Here is a 22,948-nt window from a genome sequence, read left to right as displayed (position 1 = left end):
AACAGTCTATGTTTACGAGAGATGTTTTATTAAGAGAAACTACAGTAGCGGTTCTAGATGGAATGATACCCTAGGCCACACTAAGACACAAAGCAATACAAAATCAATCATTTGCAATTGTCCAGACAACAAAAAAGGAAAAAAATATTTTTTACTGTATGTAATTAGTGAAATAGTGCATGTTGAATACAGGAAGTGAACAAATTTGTTCGCAATAGATGTGAAACAGAGAGGGCGTAGGTTTAAATAAGCTTTGCTTGTTCCTACTCCTTGCGTGGAATTGTAACATGAAGCATTATAAATTAATGCATGTTCAAAATGAAATACATTAAACAATAACCATATGTACAGATTAGACCAAATAGGCTGTGAGTATGTGAATACACTGCATGGGACAACACATTAACTATGGTTATGTACAATTTCATTGTGTTTTACCAGAAGAGCAACACAGGCAAGTTGCACTGGCTCATAATAAATAATCAATTTATATATTTATATAATCAATTTAAATAACCTATTAAGCACCCCCCAGCCCTGAATCTCACAGCAATATGCATACAGCAAGGTTAACTTTTACACAATCATTACCTGCCTGGCTAGAATTCAGCACCAATTGTTACTACAAAAGGTACCTTCAACAGACACCCCAAAGCCAATAATGTCCAAGGCATGCATCGCCAAGAGACACCAGTCGTCCTTTCCAGGTTTCAAGGAGTTTGTGTGCACTCACAACTTTGTATTTTTTGGCTGCTTTTGTCTTGAAAGTGAGAATAAGCAGCATAGAAAATGGATGATAGAAAAACCCCGCTTCATGCATTTCCATCTTGACCCCATTGGTTCAGTTGTCAAAAGGAATATGGTGGAATTTGGAATTTTTTTCTTTCATCAAGGTGCTTCATAATGTTCTAGAGGTTGAAGCAAAAAATAAATAAAAGGGGCTCCTCGTTACTCCATAAATGGGTTATATCCCAAAGTGACTGGCTGGTGTGCACAACACCATCACCAATGATTAATCAATAATGACATTGTTTAATCAATCTTAAAAAAAGGAACACAATCTAATTAAGGTGCTTACCTACATTTTAAAATTAAAACCTACTGAACGCAATTATTTTTTTAGAGTTCATGTAAATATTGAGTTTGCATCTTGACCTGTATGTCATATCTCAGGCATATCAATAACATTTTTTGAAAATTAGGGCAATTTTCTGGAAAGTAGGGGGACAAATATGTCAGAAGTGTAGTGTGTCCTGTGTGTAACAATTAAGTGCCAGCAACGTTTAAATTCATGAATTTTTTTGTGAAATCTGAGCTGGGAAAAACAGTACCATTTTCAAAATATCTACCCAAAAGAATGTTTTAGATCATTAGATTTTGGCACCCAAAAGAACCCCAACTATAAGCGTTAGGAATACAGCTTTAAAACGTGAGAAAGGAAATGAAAACAAGAATGATCCGTCCTTTATTTCCCCAAGAAGGACTAGCATTTTGGTACTGTCAAGCCACAACTTTATTTTCATCTCGGGTATAAATTCTATAAATGAGCCAATATTGAATCAGCAACCACTTCAATGCATCTCGCCAGGGGTCCCCTTTACATCGTCAATTCCTGTAATGAAAACAACTGGTCAGTATCAGTGTTATGATTTCCTTCCTCATTAGCCTCGAGATCGTCTTTCTCAGAACAGAAAGGTTGGCTTCAGTTAACTCAGAAGAACGAAAGTCACTGTATTAAATCATCACTGAAAGTGGGTTGAGCACGCCATTTGATATGGTATGCTGGAATTATTCAAGTGATTTAGGAGGTAGTCTGGAAAACTTACCATAATAGCATTGACAATGTCATTGTTGTTATTTTTCAGGGCACGGACAGCCTTCGCCCGAGACACGTTAGCTTGTGACATAACAAGTTCAATGTCCTTGACTTCAACGCCAGTCTCATCAACCTGAATGAGGCCAGAATTGACACATTTAGTAACAATACAAACACAGGGTTGTGCACATTTGTCTAATTATAAAGCGCAAAATTAAACCTCTTCCTCTTCGCTCTCCTCTTGTACTGTTGGCGTCTGTGTGTTTTCCTGGATATTTGATACGGCTTCTCCCTGCACCTTGAATTTTTCTGCAGCAGCCAGCTGTGCTTGCTGAGAGAGATCTTCAATCTATGTTGCATAACAGAAATAAAAAAAAACACAAAAATCAGAACCACAACAACACACAACATGAAATGAAAATGTGCAACAACAGCTATTACATACCTTAGCTTCACCAAATACAATATATGTGTCTGATGCGGGACTCTTGTATACATCTGGTTTGGTTATGACAAACAGGATGTTTTTGGACTTGCGAATGGTGACTCTGGTGACACCTGTTACCTGCCTGAGGCCAAGCTTTGACATTGCCTGGATAAAAATATATACAAAATGAATAAAATATGTCACATGGGTGTGGTTACATTGGACCAAAGTGAAATGGCATTTGAGATTACCTTTCGTGCTTTCTTTTCACTGCGGCTCTGTTTAGCTTTACTGACAGGCTCCTCGTCTAATTCAGCAGCAGCCGCAACCTTTAAAAAGTCATCCAAAAAGTAATCTTTAAATATGGAATGAGAAAAGTATTGGTTCAAAAATGTTTTCTTCTTCTCAGAACAGCAAAGGCGGCTTCAGTGAGCTCAGAAGAACGAAAGTCACTGTAAATCATCATCGACGAGTCAGAACTAAATGGTCCTGCAAAGAAATCCTACCTGCGCTTGCTGTGTCTGCGTTTGTGCTGAATCCTGTTCCTCCAGCTCAGGTACTGAGTCGTCACTCTCGGACTCTGTGCCAGAGCCTACATTAACCCAAACAAAAGTTGTAACACAAAAACTCTTTCCATGAATGCATGTAGAAAATGCATCTCCTGGACAATCAAAACATTTTGCTCATTCAACCATATTTATTTTATTAAGCTGTAGTGTGTAGCTGGCCAAAGATATTAAAAACCAAACTAAAAACGGTAAGATTGGACCTTCAAACAAACGTTTCGTGTTACAGAAAATGTGATACAATACGTCACAATATGTCAACAATATGCCTAGGCACATGGAAAACTACCGGTTTTAACGACAACAGGACAAGAAAGACAGAAATACCCGCATTGTTCTTGATCACAGGCTCCACCAGGGTTGGGGTTCTATCAGTGGTGGGGGCAGTTTTGAATGATGAGACAGTTTCTGAATTTATTACCTCAACATCAGGTTGGACAGGGGAAGGTTTTGCAAGGGCCTCAGCAAATGTGAGTTTTCGGGAAATTGGATCAGGGACAGAAGATAGAACAATTGGTTTGGTGTCCACAACTGCTTTGGCGCTCTGCACAGAAACAGATTTTGTTTCTGTGTCAGGCTTGAACTCAGCCTTCTGCATAAGTTTCTCTGGCTTGCCTTGAGTGGCTGGCTTGGCAGCTGGCTTGGCAGCCTCAATGACACCAGATTTTCCCTCTAGGCTTGGTTTGGCAGCCTCGGCGGGCGCGGGCTTGCCTTGAGTGGCGGGCTTGGCAGCCTCGGCGGGCGCGGGCTTGCCTTGAGTGGCGGGCTTGGCAGCCTCGGCGGGTGCGGGCTTGGCAGCCTCGGCGGGTGCGGGCTTGGCAGCCTCGGCGGGTGCGGGCTTGCCCGGTGGAGCGGGCTTGGCAGCCTCCGTGGGCTTGGCTTGAGTGGCTGGATTGGCAGCCTCAATGACACCAGATTTTCCCTCTGGGCTTGGTTTGGCAGCCTCCGCAGGCGCGGCCTTACCTGGTGGAGCGGGCTTGCCAGCCTCGGCGGGTGCGGGCTTGCCTTGAATGGCGGGCTTGCCAGCCTCGGCGGGTGCGGGCTTGCCTTGAGTGGCGGGCTTGCCAGCCTCGGCGGGTGCGGGCTTGCCTTGAGTGGCTGGCTTGGCAGCCTCGGCGGGTGCGGGCTTGCCTTGAGTGGCTGGCTTGGCAGCCTCGGCGGGTGCGGGCTTGCCTTGAGTGGCTGGCTTGGCAGCCTCGGCGGGTGCGGGCTTGCCTTGAGTGGCTGGCTTGGCAGCCTCGGCGGGTGCGGGCTTGCCTTGAGTGGCTGGCTTGGCAGCCTCGGCGGGTGCGGGCTTGCCTTGAGTGGCTGGCTTGGCAGCCTCGGCGGGTGCGGGCTTGCCTTGAGTGGCTGGCTTGGCAGCCTCGGCGGGTGCGGGCTTGCCCGGTGGTGCGGGCTTGCCTTGAGTGGCGGGCGCGGACTTGGCAGCCTCTGTGGGCTTGCCTTGAGTGGCTGGCTTGGCAGCCTCAATGACACCAGATTTTCCCTCTGGGCTTGGTTTGGCAGCCTCCGCGGGTGCGGGCTTGCCCGGCGGAGCGGGCTTGGCAGCCTCCGCGGGTGCGGGCTTGCCCGGCGGAGCGGGCTTGGCAGCCTCCGCGGGTGCGGGCTTGCCCGGCGGAGCGGGCTTGGCAGCCTCCGCGGGTGCGGGCTTGCCCGGCGGAGCGGGCTTGGCAGCCTCCGCGGGTGCGGGCTTGCCCGGCGGAGCGGGCTTGGCAGCCTCCGCGGGTGCGGGCTTGCCCGGCGGAGCGGGCTTGGCAGCCTCCGCGGATGCGGGCTTGCCCGGCGGAGCGGGCTTGGCAGCCTCCGCGGATGCGGGCTTGCCCGGCGGAGCGGGCTTGGCAGCTTCCGCGGATGCGGGCTTGCCCGGCGGAGCGGGCTTGGCAGCCTCCGCGGGTGCGGGCTTGCCAGCCTTCACTGGAGCAGGTTTGTTCTGTTGTGATGGCTTGGCTGCCTCAACTGGAGGTTTATCCTGAGAAGCTGGCTTAGCAACTTTGTCTTGAGTGGCTGGTTGGGTCGTCTCCATGAGAGGTTTGTTCTTAGGTGCTGGCTTAACAGCTTCAAGATAAGTGTTTGCTTCAACTGTGGCAGGTTTTGCCTTTGATACCATGTCAGGGGCTTTAGTTTGCAATGCTTTTACGGTCTCTTGGGTTACAGTAGGGGCTTTACTTTGTTCACTTTGAGATTTTTCTTTGGAAATCTCGACATGCAGATTCTTTGGCTCAGTCTTTTCCTCTAGAGGCACATGCTTAGATGCGTGTTCTTTTTTAGATACATCTACAGCATTGCTCTGATTAGGCATTTGACTTTGCTTTCCAGGTGGGATAAGTGGTGGGAGATCATCATCAGCAGGAACACAAACAGCTGCTGCACCTGCAGCAGGTTTTGCAACAGCTGGTGTTTTTTTTGCCTCAACTTGGGCAGGTTTGGTATCAACCATTTGCTTGCTGCCCACCGATTTACTCATTTCATTGACCTTGACATCCTGAGGGACAAATGACCCCCCTTTTTTGGCTTTTTCCTGTTTGCCAGCCTTTACAATCTTTGGGGCGGAACGAGCATCCTGAATAGTTGAAGGTGAAGAAGCTAAGGGAGATGGCAGCGGTGACAGTGGAGTTGAGGAAGGAGTGGATTTGGGTGAGGCGGGAGAAGAGGATGAGGCGGACATAGAAGAGCGTTTTCTTCTGCCAGGGACAGCCTTTGGGGCTGAAGAACCCTGGCCACTTTTGGCATCTTTGCCTTTGGACTTTGGAGGAACAGTTGCTGTCTGGGGTTGTTGGGAGGAAGGTGGGGCAGGAGGTGTAGCTGAACAAGAACAGGATTACTTAATTTCTTTTGAAACAAATTGTTGCCCATGCTGGTTAACTTGTCAAACCAAGATGCAAATACACTTTTGAGGTTAAAAGAAATAGGGCACTTTTATAACACCGGCATTTGATGCAAAATATTCAAATACTAATTCCACACACAAAACTAATTTAGTCATTAGGGGCATAACAATCTCAGAAGTCTCAGACAAATTCATTATTGAGTTGATGGAGCAAACAGGGCAACAAGGCAATGGTACAAGAATTTTAGTTGACAAACCAGGTAGTTGTGCTTAATTTAGTAAAATGTTGACTTTGGGGATGCAATAAATTGATAAATAATATAAGTACTGGCAACGAATTTAGTTGATTTGTTGTTTACCTACAGAGCATTGTCAATGCTTGCTAGCAGAAATTAAGTATAAAAAAACAACCAGAGCGGAGGTAGTGTTTTAAAGTAAATTTAGTGTATTGCTCCCAGGATGAGACTGACCACCTCAAATCAGAGGCCATGGTGCTCAGTCGGAAAAGGGTGGAGTGCTCCCTCTGGTTCGGGAATGAGGTCCTGCCCTAGGTGGAGGAGTTCAGTTATCTCAGAGTCTTGCTCACGAGCGGGGGAAGGCGAGAGCGTAAGGTCGATTAGTAGATCAGCGCAATGTCTGCAGTAATGCGGTTGCTGTACCGGACTATCGTGGTGAAAAGAGAGCTGAGCCGGAAAGCAAAGCTCTCAATTTACCGGTCGATCTATGTTCCCACCCTCACCTATGGTCATGAGCTTTGGGGCTGTGACCGATAGGATGAGATTGCGAATAAAAGTGGCTGAAATTAGTTTCCTCCATACGGTGGCTGGACTCACCCTATAGGATAAGGTCAGGAGCTCAGTTATCCAAATGTGTGATTTTTTTTTTTTAAAAAAAGGCCATTAGTGCACACACAAAACATGCTTTCTAAAATAAATGTAGTTGTCAGAGCAAACCACCACACACTTCAGTGAATAAACAAGGGGATCCTGGATTACTCTGGAAGCAAGGGGAAATAATTTTGACAGCAAGCAACAAATGTCCACCACCTGGCTGCTGACTGTCAAAATCACCTGTTACATGCACTCCCAATATCACCAATTCAACCATTCAATTGTTCTAATCGACCAGCGTCACAGAGTACCAGGATCCCACAAATGTCGCCTTTTGATACAGCACTGCATGCATAAAGTAAATACGAACCAGTCTCCACTTGTGGCTGCTGCATCTCCTGCTCTGTGACAGGGACAGTTTCTGTTGCTTCGCCAGGCATGGTTGCTAACAAAAGAGCAAAGAGTTATTACCTCCAAGACACAGCAGTGTAATGTGTAATTCGTGATTAGCTTTGACAACAGCACAAGCGTTAATGTGGTTCCCCGTCAAAACTTGTCGGTATGATAAGGCAACCCATGCTGTAGCTAGCTGAGCTCTTTTTTAGCTAGAGTAGGCTGCTTAGTTATGATAACATCGATTGTTAACGACTTCGCCTTCAACTTCGACATATATTCAACTGTTCCGAACAACATATGTTGTGAAACATTGCCAGCCTTTAATAACTAATACCGCGGCCCTGTGAGACTGCAACCAAACTATAGAGACATCTGGCTCCCCCATTTTGAGCTGGCAGTACAAAGCCACATATGTTGACAAAATGAGACAGTAGATGTGAAATGGCTTGACCGAATAAAAATAATACTTAAATCGAACATATATGATTGTTGGTCTCGACCATACTGTTTCGTAAACGGCTGGATGATATTAGATTGACAGCGAGATACTCACCAGCTCAAGATGCTATTTCCAAGATGGCTGTGAGAGAGAACTTGTGACCTCAGTTGCAAGCGGATATCCGCTTTCGACTCCTAGTTTCCGCTTCCGGGTTAATAAAAAAAACCATTTAGCTTTTTCGTAAAATTCGAACGCGAAATACAGCAAAAGTAATTGGTTACTTTTTCAATCAATACAATACTTTCATAACAAAATATTTTTTCTTTCTCTGCTACATTTTGACAAAAAGTAAATTAGAATAATGTATTTAATTAGAAATTTCACTTGGAATGTCCCTCCAAATAACCCAATTAATTTGACAAAATAAATCAAGTATTAATTAACAACAATAATGATTATTATAAATAACCATTATTATTACACAAAAGAGAGACAACATTTCAGATGTGTATGACATGTTATTTTACAAACTAATGTGAAATACAAATGTAGAAATCATCTTTGACATTTTACAGACATCCTATAATGAATATTTTGGTAAGAAACCCAAGTTTGATATTACAAAGTTAAGTGAAATATGTCAAAGTTGAATGAGTGTTCAGCTGTAGAATTGAACATGGTTTGCATCATCAGCTTCCGGGAATCAAAATTCTTTTTGAAGATCTAAAAAGCCAAGAAAAAAAGCTAATTAATTCCATGTATCATAACAATTAAAGATTCCAACCGTCCCTCATTATTCCAAATAAAACATACCACTCTTTTTGAGAAGTTCTCCTTTCCACGACTGAGAGACCGCATCCAGAAACTGATCAAAATGCTTTATATATTTCGCAAGGCTGGTTCTTTTGTAATCTGTGCAAAAAGAACACAAACTTGATAATATTGATTCACACAATGACTGGCGACTGTTTGTGTCAACAAAAAGGATAAGTTGGATTTTCTTCAGTGTCCATAAAATAGTGTGTATAATTAATTAACCTCTTATCTTTCGTTTCTCTGTGGCTTCTTTCTCATTTTCCTTTTCCTCCTCGGCTGTCACCTCACCTTCCCTGGCTCGATCCAACTCTTCACAGATAAGACTACAAAGACATTTAAACATCAACTAAAATATAAAATTACTATACACACAACACAAGATGATTATTTCTCACCTGATAGTGGGCACACTGAAAGGATCAAACTTATCCAAGTCTTTGATATCCATGGGAACAGAGATGCGCCCTGACCAGAGTTAAGAGATTTAAATATTCACCATCCTGGTGTTATAATGAAGCCTGCTCACTCGCATCTATTTACATTACCTGTCTTAGGATGAACACTGAAGGGGCTTTTTAGCAAATGGTTCACCCCTTTACTGACATTCACATCGAGTCGCGGGTAACAATACTGCAACATAATTTCCTTCTCAAAGTGCTGACCCTTCTTGGCAGTCGCCTATAGGTAGAAATATAACATTTGTCATTAACTTGTTTTGGGGGAAAAAAAAAATACAACATATTTTGACACAAAGAGCATCACCAACTTGTTTCCGAATAGCGTGTTCCACGATGAGTTGCCACCGATTTTCTGGTTTCCTCTCATTTTTGAAGTCTTCCTGCAACTCTTTTCGAACATGTAGAACAGAATTAAGGATCAGTCATGCTCTCAATTGAGGGGAAATTTATAGTAAAAGGGTAAGACGACACACACACACACACACACACAAACAAAGTGAAAAGGATATCTTCAGGCACAAGGCCCAGCACTTTGTCAACAGACTCCTTGCGTCCCAATATGTCCTGTTCCTGCAGTGCGTACTTGGAAAAGTAATGCTCCACCACTGTCAAAGACTCCCTGTTGAAAGTAGTAACCGTAATTCACACCAGAAACAAAAGTTGAGCGCAAGGCAAAGATCAAAAGTTCATTTTCATACCTTATAAAGGGATGAATTGGATCAGTCAGCACCACTTTCTTTATAGTCTCTTCACCGCCCTGTAAATAACAAATGGTCTCACAATACAAGCAAATCTACTACAAGGACTCATGTCCGGTCTTCCTTTATTGATCTAGTTGGATCTAGAATGCTATTACCTTAATCAAACTGAGGTATTCTGCCACGGCGGATCGAGCGGATACCGAAAGCTTCCTGGCAGATTCATCACACACCCAACAATGAACCCCCCTTCTACCAGAATACACCCACAGGAGGTGCTGGAAACCAAAGTCGCCTAGAATAGCACACAAACGTTAAAAGAAAACTGCAAACTTTTGTTGGAATTTTGTCCATCATCCACAATCCTTTTGTGAGACATGAACACATACAATATGTCTTGTTTTTGTGCGTTCCAAAGAAGAAAAAAAATGAGCTCAAGCTGTGTCTTTTATTGCACGAAATGGGATCCACCTCTGCCACCTACAAAGACAATACTTCCAACAAGATAACACGATTTTACATAGTAACAGGTGCATTCATGACATGTAATACTACTACACCTACACCTGGCCGAGTGTCAATGCGCTAGTAATAAGGAGTTGTCTCTTTTCATCTGTTCTTTGAAATCCGCAGAAAATAGAAAGATATTATATGTTCATGTCTCACGTAAGAATTGTGGATAATCGGCAATATCCTGAAAGAAGTGCAGTTTTCCTTTAAATCAAGGTCACTATTTCGTAAAGGAATTAATGAGACTTATAAACCTCGAAGAGCTCTGTCCAGGATTCGTATGGCGATGGTCATCAGAGTCCAGCACTTGTGACAAATGTCTGCAGCGCTGCAATCAAAGTTTGAGCAAAAGGTCTCAATGAATATCAGGAAATAAACTCCCCAATTAATCACATGATCTATTTACCTGCAACAGCTTCTGACATCATCATAGTCTGTCATGTCGATATCAAACACCAGCTCCTTTTCCAGAGCTTGGAACGTTCCAGACTTCACTGTGTTGTGCTGACTGGGCTGTGAATAACAATCAATATGGTTAAATGGACTGAATTACAGTGTAGATTGTGGTATTTTACTTATATTGTGCAGGTATACTCTGTGGCTGTAGACTGCTCCAATGTCGATTTTGTATGGATTCATTTTCTGTATTTCCTTCTCCAGCTCGTTCTGCGTGGAAAAAGACTGGTAGCGGACGTAAATGTCATCTTTGAGGGTGAAGGAGAACTCTCGGTTCTGGAAGTAGTTTTTCTGCACTAGTGTAGCAAATAGAAAAATATCATAACATAAGTACTGGAGTAAAATAGCTATAAAACAATGCACCTCATTATGCATTATGCATTATGCACCTCACGCTTGTGTGTGTTCATCACAATGCACTTGATCCGAAACAGAATAATGATAATAAGTAATGACAAATAAAATGCTGAACGCTCACCTCCTCCATAGTTAAGCCAGCGATAGTACTGGGAGAATGGAAACAGTCGTCGGTAGTAAAGCGGTAGTAAATCCGGCAGACAGCCCTGGTCATAATCCGATGTCGACGGCATAACGCCGAAATATTAAAATGTAGTTAACTTGTGATTAAAATGTCTCAAATTGTTAGTTTGGTACATCCACCGACTGACAACCCGATGTGTTGTTTTCCGACCGACACAAGGCGGGAAAATACTTCAGGAAAACACTGAGCCAATCAGAAAAGGAGTTGCTCTGTGACGTACCGGAAGTCAGAAGTATACACAGGAAACACCAGTGCGTATAAAAATATATGAAGAGGAAATGTAACTGTATACGTTTTCAATGGCAAAGACACACACGGCGTTTAAATACCGAATAGAAAGTTTTCAATTTGTTATATAAAAACGAAGCGGAAGTGCTCGATGGGATATGTAGTCGATTGATACAAACAGGAAGTATATTGGCTTTGATTAAATCATTGGTTAAGTATTGTGCATTAAACCATTATAACTAAACGTATGTTGATCCAGAATGAAAACTATGAAAACTACCAATAAATTGCCGTAACGGTGGCCAACACGCAGGTTATCTGTGTCAGTTAAGCTTTCAATCAGAGATGTACGTGTTGACGGTAATGCATTCTATAAACCTACAGAGGGCAGTAGAGCCACAGTTATTAAAATGACTTCCGGGGTTTCGGTTCACGTTTGGGGCCCTTCACATCCTTGTACTGCACTGCCAAATGAGTTTTGTTTCCATTTTTACAAAAGGTGAATACTTAATTTTCGCTACTTTTCTTCCTGCTTTTGAAATCTGTTAGCTTTTTGTCAGCTTAAGTTGCTAGTTTATTTATTTTGGTTTCTTGTTATCCCATCTTCCGGAATCAATCTGCACATGCGTAGTAAGATGAAATAGTCAATTGCTTGAGAATGGTTGAGGGAGCAGTCGAAGCAGTTATGATAAATACACATTTTTATGCTGTTTTAAGCATGTGAATTAAGACTAAAACAATATTATGTACTTTAAAAAAATCAATAATCAGTTTTGTAGAGTACAGGTAAATTGATCTTTTTAATGCAGTCTAAGCAACAAAAAGCAATGATGCCACAAATAAAGAAAACACAAAAAGGCACCATGGCCTATGAAACATGACATCTAGCAGGAAACTAGCAGCTCTTCAGCAACTAGTTTATGACTGTGTATTGTTTTCCACAACGGGACTCGAACCATAGCCCTTTCCAGATCCCCCGAGATTGTGAAATTATGACATGTTTGGTAAGGAATTAACTGATAAATACTGTCAATACTTCCTGATTTCACCTCAGTTTATGATAACATCCTTTAATCATAGCCTTCTTTGCATAATGCAGAAGCCGGCAACCATTCCAATTATGTAAATATAAATGGCTAAAAGGCTGAAGTATGCGTATGTGATTCTTTGTTGAAATTAACTTTCAGATGATACCATTTGTCTGTTTTTTCCAATTATGCGGTAATAACTTGAGGGGTTATTGACATATAAAAGCGTCTGACCTACCTTATCCACGTCTCTGAATTGTTTATTATTCCTTGTTCCGAACATGCCAGTAAGTTAAGGAAATGTTAAGCAAGTGTTATACTTGCTGTTTTTGGCTTACACTCAGAAATAATTTGTTGGGTGAACGTAATAAAATTATGGAATGAATTTCCACCCAATTAAAATGCTGTCATTTAATGAGATACAATTTTGTTGAGCCAGCTAATTGCAAATATGTTGAGTGAACATAAAGTATTGGTGTTACCATTACAATTTTTGTATAGGTTGTTTTAATATATTTACTAAGGTAGAAGCTGACTTATTTTCCTTGGGTTACATTAATTTCTATATGATTATGGGTATACAGTAGGTATAAATGTGAGGTATACACTGTCATCAGCAAGTTGACCACAATAGGTCAGAATACTGAAGCCATATTTTAGGCAATATACTGTGGATAACCAAACAGTTGGTCAGCAACGACAGTGAACTAGACATAAAGTGAACCAGATGTAAAATAATTTTCAAACAGTAAAATATGCACGTTACTTTCATATGGCAAGAGAACAAAGCATCATTTGCCTCATTTCTCATGGCGCCAGGAAGTATGAGATGGATGTCACCCAATCAAAGATCCCCCACTATACATTAGCGGCGTCTAAAAGCCATGAGCGTCAGTGACAGTTGAGCAATTTTTTTTTTACAATTTATGTTGTGCACATGTCATCATGCTCCACTTCCCCTCAAAATGGTTGATATTTTAGTATTCTCTGTTATCCTTCAGATTGATGGGGCCATCTGTCATCTATTTAGGGCTGGCAAGGCAGCATCGTACGCCTTCGGTCGCCACATGCTCCTCGTTCTAAGCATATGCAGGCATCGGGTCGCTCATATGTTAATTGTGAACCTTCAGAGGCATACCTACACGTCTAACAGATTGAGCTGCATAAATCGGGACTGAATTGTCTTTATTTGAAGCATTCTGTCAAAGGTCAAAGCCTTGACCTTTGAACTGGTTGCACAGTGTACGAGTGGTTAGCATATAGTAGGCCACACGGTCAAGAAATCAGGAAGACCTAGGTTCGATTCTCGGTGTGTAGGTTTTCTTCGGGTACTCCCACATTCCAAAAACATGCATGTTATTGTCCATAGGTATGAAAGTGAGTGTGAATGGTTGTTTGTCTAAATGTGCCCTGTGATTGGCTGGCCACCGGTCCAGGGTGTACCCCGCCTCTCGCCCAAAGACAGCTGGGATAGGCTCCAGCATACCCATGACTCTTCCGAGGATAAGCGGCGTTAAGCTAAAGTTCATTCATTCATTCATTTTCTACCGCTTTTCCTCACAAGGGTCGCGCTGGGGAAACAACCATTCAAACAACCATTCACACTCACATTCATACCTATGGACAATTTGGAGTCGCCAATTAACCTAGCATGTTTTTGGAATGTGGGAGGAAACCGGAGTACATGCAAACTCCACATAGAGATGGCTGAAGGCTGGAATTGAACTTGGGTCTCCTAACTGTGAGGCCTGCGTGCTAACCACTTGTGCGCCGTGCAAGATATGAACACCCATATATTATTTTCTACCGCTTATCCTCATGAGGGTTGTGGGCGTGCTGGAGCCTATCCCAGCTGTCTTGGGGCGAGAGGCGGGGTACACCCTGGACTGGTCGCCAGCCAATCACAGGGCACATATAGACAAACAACCATTCACACTCACATTCATACCTATGGACAATTTGGAGTCGCTAATTAACCTAGCATGTTTTTGGAATGTCAGAGATGGCCGAGGGTGGAATTGAACCCTGGTCTCCTAGCTGTGAGGTCTGCACGCTAACCACTCGTCCGCCGTGCTGCCCTTAAGCTAAAGTTATTTTAGTTTTTTTTATTCATTTTTTTATTGTATTTTAATTATAAATTGCAAGTATAAAATATCAGAATTGTAAAGTTATCTAGTATCCAATAGATAAATAAACAATCTTGATCATCATGCTACACCCAGTTGAAATGAAGCAAAGGGAGGGTCGATCGGCGGCGTGCACGTTATTCCTCGTGCCCGCGCACGTACGCACGCTTTGCAGCTCATTGGATGGCGCCACAATATAAAAGTCCCGCAGTGGTCCCCCTTCTATTTAATACCCAGCCCGCCTGGTTAACGTCACCCATTAAAACGAAGCAAACACGGCGTGGATTCAGAAAGGTATCGAACTGTATTTGCACCGCTGAGCAATTATTCCGTTATTTATTCCCAGTATGAAGGAAAGACGCCCCCCGCAGCCTTTTGTAACGCGCTGTAAACTAGTGCTGGTTGGAGAGGTCCAATGCGGTAAAACAGCCATGCTACAAGTCCTGGCGAAGGATTGCTACCCAGAGGTAAGAGATTCATTTGTCTGCACCACGCATGCATGCATGCATGCATGCAACGATCATCACCACTGCTCAGCATTACTGAGAGGTTACATCACCTCTCCATCTCTAACTAGACATATGCTGCAGTATTTTAAAAAAAAGTGTTGGTGTCCAAACATGCTTGCACATATGACAATAACTTCAGTTTTAAAGAGGTCCTCAATACTGTATGTAGAGAATCTGAATCAGAAATGGTTTATTGCTATGATTGTATGATCAAACACATACTAGGAATTTGTTTTGGTGAAGTAGATGCAGACACATCTATTAAAAAAAAGAATGAAAATACAAAATATACAGCATAAACAGTATAAATCAGGGGTCTTAAACTCAATTTACCTGGGGGCCACTGGAGCTAGGGTCTGGGTAAGTGCTGGGCCGCATCAAGTTTAAAAAACAAAACAAAACAAAACACATTATTTATTAAAAACAGAAAAATATACAAACTTTTTTAGTGCTTTGGTTCAGATTTTCTACAATAAAAGCTCTGATAAAACATTCCACTGTTCTCAAATATCTTACTTTTTATTTTTTCTGCACAAAATAAGATGAAAAATAAATAAACAAATCAAGAATAAAGAAAATCAATCAGTAATAAATACATATAATAATAATAATAATAATAAAACAGAAAATAATAAAAACCTAAGAAACCACATATAGTTGGTGGGTAGACAAATTATTTTTTTCAGATTAAAATGAACAAAGCATTATTAGAGCCCTGTAGACATGACAAAACACGACTATAGTCACATTTATACTCTTTATATTTACAACATATTGCGCAACTGCAGGGTCTTGAGACACATGCTAACTCGCAAACTAGAGAGCTAGCGACCTAAACGGTAGCCTTCAAGTTATTTCCTTTCAACTTAAATAGCCAAATACTTACCACTTCCACACGGATAGGGAGGATAACTATTAACAGTTATTTAACCTTTAACATGAACATTAATCAAATTTTTTCTGGGTACATGATACCATACAGCATCCATACTAACATTAAACTTTCATATCAAGGCGGGGGCCTCAAACTAGTGTCCTGCGGGCCACATTTGGCCCGCGGGCCGCGTGTTTGAGACCCCTGGTATAAATATATGTACACAGTCTGTTTTTTTTTTAATATATGATATGAGATATAAGATATGTAAGCATCAAAGACTGGTCATAATATCATCTTTGATACAGTGTATTTGTTAATCATCATCCATCACAGAATGATAGTGTTTTGTTTGAAAAGGTCTTCTTCCATTTGTAGACATACGTCCCCACTGTGTTTGAGAACTACACTGCCTGTATGGAGCTTGACGGCCAGCGTGTTGAGCTGAGTCTTTGGGACACATCAGGTGAGCATTTGCGTTGACATTCTTTGCTTTGATTATCAACATCTATTTAATCTACAGTGTCTATACAGAGGGTCGCGGGTGCGCTGGAGCCTACACCCTGGACTGGTCGCCAGCCAATCACAGGGCACATATACACAAACAACCATTCACACTCACATTCATACCTATGGACAATTTGGAGTTGGCAATTAACCTAGCATGTTTTTGGAATGTGTGAGGACGCATGCACGGGGAGAACATGCAAACTCCACACAGAGAAGGCCGGGAGGGGGGGTCGAACCCACATCTCCCAGTTGTGTGGCTTGCACGCTAACCACTCGGTCCACCATGCAGCCCTGCTTTAAATCAAAGAATCTAAATTTCATATGAAAGGACTTCCTACGATGATCAGCTATGGCCAATATTAACAATCTACTAATTCATATGATATTTAATAATATGAGAGAATCTGGGGTGGCACGGCGGTCGAGTGGTTAGCGAGGAGACCAAGGTTAAATTCCACACTCGGCCATCTCCGTGTGTAGTTTGCATGTTCTACCCGTGCATGCGTGGCTTTTCACCGGGTACTCCGGTTTCCTCCCACATTCCAAAAACATGCTAGGTTAATTAGCGACTCCAAATTGTCCATAGGTATGAATGTGAGTGTGAATGGTTGTTTGTCTATATGTGCCCTGTGATTGGCTGGCGACCAGTCCAGGGTGTACCCACCCTCTCGCCCAAAAGACAGCTGGGATAGGCTCCAGCACCCCGTCCCCCTGCGAGTAAAATGCAGTAGAAAATGAATGAATGACAGAATCTCTCTCAGCATGTTCTGAACTCCTGTTTCAGTGCTATGAAGTAGAATTGTCACAGTTGGACTTCTCATCACTAATATCTAAAAACTGTTGCACTTGAGTGTTTTCGTTCCGTGATGGATTAGCGGGACCGGGCTAGAAGGATGTTGACCTGTGCCAGTTGGCTTGCGGAAGGCTTTTTTTTACTGTCGAGTGGGGCTTGCCTTAGGCCACGCAGGGGGTGGAAGTGTGTGTGTGTGTGTGTGTGTGTGTCCTATTCTATTATGAGAACAGAAGGCACAAGTGAGGGATACTGTGAGAAAACAAATACACAACTTGCTCACTGGCCAAAAATAGTTCTTTGTGTGTTTGTAGGTTTGTGTCCTCCGGCCATGAAGTTTATGTTTCTTTATAGATCTTAGAGATGGCACACTTTCTGTTATTTATATGTTATTTGGGTTAGTTATGATTTTTTATTTTTATCAATTTTGCGTTTACGTGTTTGGTTTGTGTGTGCAGGGCCTCCGTGTAGGTGGGTGGTGGACTTCTTATATCTTTCTGCCTCCTGTTTCTTAAGCCTTACATCATTCCTTGGTTGTTATGTGAGCTCTTTCATTCCCGGGGAAGGATAAAGAGTTGTATAACTTACTGTGTCATTTTTGTTAAGATCCTTTTTTTTTTTTTTTTAAAGAAATGTCTCAAGACTCTCACATTCCTCAAGATGGCATGACTGTTAATAATGTGTGCTTATTAGAAGTATTCCTGTGTGATATAATTACTCCAACAAAGTCTTGTGGTGCATATTTACCCCCCTGAGGAAAAGCAGAGGAAATTAAATCTCTGTGCTGGTGTGTGGGAAGTTATTAGGTAGCAGAAGCAAGACAATGGACAACGGACATCCTGTCTGCTTTTAGCACAGGAGCATGCCTGGGGGCTCAAAATAGCATCTTGATAGTGTTGCTTTTTATGGAAATGGAGGTTAAATATGTTTTCTGTGCACGTCATATTTGTTTTTATACTCTGTTTGTAATGAATTTGTCTCCATTTCATATGGGAATTCTATTCTTCCTGCCTTTATTGTGCCATTATGACTTAACTATTTACCATTTACCGTATTTTCTGGACTATAAGTCGCTCCGGAGTACAAGTTGTACAAGGCCAAAAAGGCCTAATTAGGTAGAAAAAAAACATACATAAGTCACACTGGAGTATAAGTCGCATTTTTTTGCGGGTAATGTTCTCAAATATCTTAATTTTCATTTTTCTGCACAAAATAAGATGAAAAATAAATAAACAAATCAAGAATAAAGAAAATCAATCAATCAGTAATAAATAAATATAATAATAATAATAAAACGGCAAATAATAAAAACTTAAGAAACCACATATAGTTGGCGGGTAGACAAATTATTTTTTTCACATTAAAATTAACAAAGCATTATTAGATGACATTACATGACAAAACACGACTATAGTCACATTTATACTCTTTTTTTTTTTATTTTTTATTTACAACATATTGCGCAACTGCAGGGTCTTGAGACACATGCTAACTCGCAAACTAGAGAGCTAGCCACCTAAACGGTAGCCTTCAAGTTATTTCCTTTAAACTTAAATAGCCAAAAACTTACCACTTCCACACGGATAGGGAGGATAACTATTAACAGTTATTTAACCTTTAACATGAACATTAATCAAACGTAATAATTTTTTCTGGGTACATGATACCATACAGCATCCATATCAAACTAACATTAAACTTTCATATCAAGGCGGGGGCCTCAAACTAGTGTCCTGCGGGCCACATTTGGCCCGCGGGCCGCATGTTTGAGACCCCTGATTTAGGCCATAAATATGAACAATTTGCTTAAATATGTATATATATTTTACAAAGAATACACAGAAACAATGATTGCTTGATGGAAATTCGCCTCCGATGGGAAAAAAAGGGGGGTATTTATTTCAGGCTGACTCATCCGGCAATTAATTGAGACTTGGCATATCAGAGTGGAAGTCATTATTTGTTGTGTAAAAAAAAAAAAAAAACTAGACATATAATATACGGAACCCCTGCCCACGCTGTCTCATGTTTGTATCCTGCTCTGTCCTTGAAGGTTCCCCATACTACAACAACGTCAGGCCCCTGTGCTACAGTGATTCCGATGCAGTCCTCTTATGCTTTGACATCAGCAGACCAGACACAATAGATAATGCTCTAAAGAAGGTAGCCATGCACTAAATATACCACAAAACATCACTGTATGCTTTTACCCCAGTAAACATAAGTGTCATATTTTTGCAGTGGAAAGCAGAGATCCAGGACTTCTGTCCGTGCACACGGATCTTGCTCATAGGCTGCAAGGCAGACTTGCGCACAGATGTCTGTACACGCATGGAGCTGTCCAGTCAGAAACAGACGCCAATTTCCCATGAGCAGGTATGTTCATTTTTTTTCAATATTCACATCTTTACGCCTCTAATATTGATGACATTTCCTTCCTCACTGCAGGGTTGTTCCTGGGCCAAGCAACTCGGAGCTGAAGCGTACCTGGAGTGCTCGGCCTTCACATCGGAGAAAAGCATCCATAGTGTATTTCGTGCGGCGGCGTTGGCCTGCATGGACAAACTACAGCCGGCAAACAAACCCAGCCCGGTTCGCCGACTCTCCAAGAGACTCCTACACCTCCCCAGCAAGACAGAGCTCCTCTCCTCCACTTTCAGCAAGGACAAGTCAAAGAGCTGCACCATCATGTGAGCACAATGCATATGTATGGTTGCATATGAGGACAAGTGATGGATTTTGAAATCCACTGTACTTTGCTTCACTTCACCACAAACAACACTTTGTCATTTCTCCCTCTATATTCAACGGAGACAAGCTGAAAACGATCAAGATGTTCCTAATTAATTGACTGTAAATCCTGCATACTGTACGTGCAAATATAGAGGCCATAGACTCCTCGCACAAAGGATGTTGTAAGGAAGGTCATCCAAGATTTTAAACGGGAAAGGGGAATGCTGCATTTGAACACATCACATTCATTAGCACTCATCTGCCTGGAAGAAAGGACACTTTATTAAGTACAGCTGCACATTCAAGCGAGACCCAGTATCAATTGATAATCTGACCTTTTTTAATTGATATGTTGGTTGCTTTATTGACCCTTTGTGATTGGTTCCATCCTCCCGTCGTCAGTGGGAAAAATAGTAGCCACGTTTACATGAGATTTTCCTCTATCCGAATGACGTACCAGGAAACAGTGTATACATGGAAAGGAATATTCCAATCTCCTGTCTACATGCACCGCTATAATCAAACGGAATAGTCAATGGGACATGCGCAGTAAAACGTAAACAACATCACGTGATTCATCAAAGATGGCGGACGAGAGTGTGATTACCACGGTTGTTTGGACAGTTGCTACGCTTTTGCGATCCTGCGGAAAATGACGAAGAAGAAGAAGAGGCGTAGAGGGGATGGGATTCATTTTTTATAATAATAAATGAAATAATAATAAATTAATAATAGGCGGCATGGCGGTCGAGTGGTTAGTGTGCAGATCTCACAGCTAGGAGACCAGGGTTCAATTCCACCCTTGGCCATCTCTGTGTGGAGTTTGCATGCGTGGGTTTTCTCCCACATTTCCACATTCCAAAAACATGCTAGTTTAATTAGCCACTCCAAATTGTCCATAGGTATGAATGTGAGTGTGAATGGTTGTTTGTCTATATGTGCTCTGTGATTGGCTGGCGACCAGTCCAGGGTGTACCCCGCCTCTCGCCCGAAGACAGCTGGGATAGGCTCCAGCACCCCTTGTGACCCTTGTGAAGAAAAAGCGGTAAAAAATTAATGAATGAATTTAATAATAAATAGTTTTTTGGCCTAGGCGGCACGGTGGTCGAGTGGTTAGCACGCAGCTCTCACAGCTAGGAGTCCAGGGTTCAATTCCACCCTCGGCCATCTCTGTGTGGAGATTGCATGTTCTCCCCGTGCATGCGTGGATTTTTTCTCCAGGTACTCCGGTTTCCTCCCACATTCCAAAAACATGCTAGGTTAATTAGCGACTCCAAATTGTCCATAGGTATGAATGTGAGTGTGAATGGTTGTTTGTCTATATGTGCCCTGTGATTGGCTGGCGACCAGTCCAGGGTGTACCCCGCCTCTCGCCCGAAGACAGCTGGGATAGGCTCCAGCACCCCTTGTGACCCTTGTGAAGAAAAAGCGGTAAAAAATTAATGAATGAATTTAATAATAAATAGTTTTTTGGCCTAGGCGGCACGGTGGTCGAGTGGTTAGCACGCAGCTCTCACAGCTAGGAGTCCAGGGTTCAATTCCACCCTCGGCCATCTCTGTGTGGAGATTGCATGTTCTCCCCGTGCATGCGTGGATTTTTTCTCCAGGTACTCCGGTTTCCTCCCACATTCCAAAAACATGCTAGGTTAATTAGCGACTCCAAATTGTCCATAGGTATGAATGTGAGTGTGAATGGTTGTTTGTCTATATGTGCCCTGTGATTGGCTGGCGACCAGTCCAGGGTGTACCCCGCCTCTCGCCCGAAGACAGCTGGGATAGGCTCCAGCACCCCTTGTGACCCTTGTGAAGAAAAAGCGGTAAAAAATTAATGAATGAATGTAATAATAATAAATAGTTTTTCGGCCTAGGCGGCACAGCGGTCGAGTGGTTAGCGTGCAGATCTCACAGCTAGGAGACCAGGGTTCAATTCCACCCTCGGCCATCTCTGTGTGGAGATTGCATGTTCTCCCCGTGCATGCGTGGATTTTTTCTCCGGGTACTCCGGTTTCCTCCCACATTCCAAAAACATGCTAGGTTAATTAGTGACTCCAAATTGTCCATAGGTGTGAATGTGAGTGTGAATGGTTGTTTGTCTATATGTGCCCTGTCATTGGCTGGCGACCAGTCCAGGGTGTACCCCGCCTCTCGCCCGAAGACAGCTGGGATAGGCTCCAGCACCCCTGTGACCCTTGTGAAGAAAAAGCGGTAGAAAATGAATGAATGAATGAATGAAATTAATAATAATAAATAGTTTTTCGGCCGTCCAGTCTTGCAATTACGTTCAGTTCTTTTAAAGTATGTATCAAAAACAAACTTCCCGCTGTAGTCCAGTGATGACTGCTCGCCGCCATTTTCAAAACCTGCGTGTTACGTTACGGCTGAGCGTGTGCTGAAAGAACGCACCCTGACAAACTTTCCGATACAAGATACCTCAATCGGAAATTGGGGAAAGGAATATTCCACCCCTGTGAATCCGATTTTATATTCATTCGGATTGGCACTTTTCTTTCGGAATAAGGTGTATACAAAGGTTAGATTCTTTCCATTTAAGCCAATAACCCAAATGGAATTGGAATATTTGGCTCCATGTAAACGTGGCTACTGTCAAAACGAAAGATGGTACATCCTACAAATGTTCTGCGTGAAATATTATTTCTTAACTTGTGCGGGTGTCCTTAATGATTTGTCCGGTTCATGTCACAAACGATCCCTGGACAGGAACTGCATTTTCTGGCACCACGGGGCACATTGAAGCTACAGTCGGAAAACTCTCCATAACAGCAGTCCTTGAAGGAACGATTCCCTTTGCTGTCCTTGTACTGTTTTTCATTTGGATTAAAGCTGACAGTGGAGAAAGCAGCAGCGAGGGAAGAGCGATTTGGCAAGAAAGATGGTGGGAGGATGAACTCGAGGGACACACGATATGACTAAGCTCTCGCATGAGTCCTCCGGTGTAAGATGTGATCCACGTGAAGACGTCACGTATTGTCGCAGCCATTGCGTGATTAACTTTAGTGCTGCAATATCAACATGGAATGATTCATCTGCAGTCCATTTCCCTTTTTTGCACGGTTGTAGTTTCGTTTCACATGGTCCTTGATGTGTGTGTGATGTGATGAACCTGGCCTGTAGCTCATTATGCAATTTGCCTCGTTAGCATTAACACACATATACAGGTGATGCCGATCACACAAACAGGCTGGTCCTGTCCTGTGGAAATGATAGCTTCTATACAATTTACATCCGTAACATCAAATCTACCATATGGATGTTCCGATTTGCTTCCAGCTATCTTTACTATTGCTGTTGATGTGTTCACTTGAGCATTCGTGTCCGTTGGCAGCTCAGCTAATGGAGGAATTGATGATTT

At 42.5% G+C, this 22,948-nt stretch overlaps 3 protein-coding genes and 2 non-coding genes across 6 annotated transcripts; 1 reads left to right on the top strand and 4 right to left on the bottom strand.

The window, feature by feature from the left end:
• Positions 1 to 1,448: 1,448 nt before the first annotated feature.
• Positions 1,449 to 7,506, bottom strand: naca (nascent polypeptide associated complex subunit alpha). 2 transcript variants are annotated; one of them, XM_058051611.2, is made up of 8 exons: positions 7,416 to 7,506; positions 6,837 to 6,911; positions 2,750 to 2,835; positions 2,495 to 2,572; positions 2,262 to 2,408; positions 2,037 to 2,165; positions 1,827 to 1,949; positions 1,449 to 1,612 (listed from the first exon to the last, which is right to left on the bottom strand). In XM_058051611.2, the coding sequence occupies exons 2-8, from the start codon at positions 6,904 to 6,906 to the stop codon at positions 1,598 to 1,600; spliced, it is 648 nt and encodes a 215-aa protein (XP_057907594.1). In that variant the 5' UTR covers positions 6,907 to 6,911; positions 7,416 to 7,506; the 3' UTR covers positions 1,449 to 1,597. The 2 variants fall into 2 exon arrangements, with proteins under 2 accessions (XP_057907594.1, XP_057907595.1); XM_058051612.2 differs by lacking the exon at positions 7,416 to 7,506 and adding an exon at positions 7,314 to 7,365.
• On the bottom strand, positions 1,678 to 1,752 carry LOC131104972 (small nucleolar RNA SNORD59). Its single transcript, XR_009119861.1, has one exon. It is a non-coding gene; the product is annotated as a small nucleolar RNA SNORD59 (small nucleolar RNA).
• On the bottom strand, positions 2,644 to 2,715 carry LOC131104973 (small nucleolar RNA SNORD59). The gene has a single exon (XR_009119862.2). It is a non-coding gene; the product is annotated as a small nucleolar RNA SNORD59 (small nucleolar RNA).
• A 300-nt stretch (positions 7,507 to 7,806) lies between the features above and the next one.
• On the bottom strand, positions 7,807 to 10,970 carry prim1 (DNA primase subunit 1). The gene is made up of 13 exons (XM_078796528.1): positions 10,718 to 10,970; positions 10,378 to 10,535; positions 10,190 to 10,296; positions 10,038 to 10,111; positions 9,432 to 9,568; positions 9,274 to 9,332; positions 9,085 to 9,194; positions 8,884 to 8,975; positions 8,663 to 8,795; positions 8,513 to 8,582; positions 8,340 to 8,440; positions 8,115 to 8,213; positions 7,807 to 8,024 (listed from the first exon to the last, which is right to left on the bottom strand). Exons 1-13 carry the CDS (start codon positions 10,827 to 10,829, stop codon positions 8,005 to 8,007), a joined length of 1,272 nt encoding a protein of 423 aa, XP_078652654.1. The 5' UTR covers positions 10,830 to 10,970; the 3' UTR covers positions 7,807 to 8,004.
• A 3,362-nt stretch (positions 10,971 to 14,332) lies between these two features.
• On the top strand, positions 14,333 to 21,391 carry LOC131104806 (rho-related GTP-binding protein Rho6). Its single transcript, XM_058052339.2, has 5 exons — positions 14,333 to 14,629; positions 15,924 to 16,011; positions 18,899 to 19,008; positions 19,087 to 19,221; positions 19,294 to 21,391. Exons 1-5 carry the CDS (start codon positions 14,510 to 14,512, stop codon positions 19,537 to 19,539), a joined length of 699 nt encoding a protein of 232 aa, XP_057908322.1. The 5' UTR covers positions 14,333 to 14,509; the 3' UTR covers positions 19,540 to 21,391.
• The last annotated feature ends 1,557 nt before the right edge of the window (positions 21,392 to 22,948 follow it).

This window comes from Doryrhamphus excisus, linkage group LG15 (assembly GCF_037039965.1).
Source record: "Doryrhamphus excisus strain RoL-2023G ecotype Guam linkage group LG15, RoL_Dexc_Guam_v1.1, whole genome shotgun sequence".
Lineage (NCBI taxonomy): Eukaryota > Metazoa > Chordata > Actinopteri > Syngnathiformes > Syngnathidae > Doryrhamphus > Doryrhamphus excisus.
The sequence above is the reverse complement of the archived record's forward strand: the minus strand, read 5'-3'. Positions and strand labels throughout refer to the sequence as shown.

Coding starts and splice junctions, on each gene's coding strand:
- naca (XM_058051611.2), bottom strand. CDS start 6,906: ATGCCTGGCGAAGCAACAGAAACTGTCCCTGTCACAGAGCAGGAGATG. Junction 2,409..2,494: donor GTGAAAAGAAAGCACGAAAG/GTAATCTCAAAT, acceptor ATTTTTATCCAG/GCAATGTCAAAGCTTGGCCT. Junction 1,950..2,036: donor AGGAGAGCGAAGAGGAAGAG/GTTTAATTTTGC, acceptor GGCCTCATTCAG/GTTGATGAGACTGGCGTTGA.
- prim1 (XM_078796528.1), bottom strand. CDS start 10,829: ATGCCGTCGACATCGGATTATGACCAGGGCTGTCTGCCGGATTTACTA. Junction 9,195..9,273: donor CCAATTCATCCCTTTATAAG/GTATGAAAATGA, acceptor TACTTTCAACAG/GGAGTCTTTGACAGTGGTGG. Junction 8,796..8,883: donor AACACGCTATTCGGAAACAA/GTTGGTGATGCT, acceptor TTCTACCTATAG/GCGACTGCCAAGAAGGGTCA.
- LOC131104806 (XM_058052339.2), top strand. CDS start 14,510: ATGAAGGAAAGACGCCCCCCGCAGCCTTTTGTAACGCGCTGTAAACTA. Junction 16,012..18,898: donor GAGTCTTTGGGACACATCAG/GTGAGCATTTGC, acceptor CTGTCCTTGAAG/GTTCCCCATACTACAACAAC. Junction 19,009..19,086: donor TAGATAATGCTCTAAAGAAG/GTAGCCATGCAC, acceptor ATATTTTTGCAG/TGGAAAGCAGAGATCCAGGA.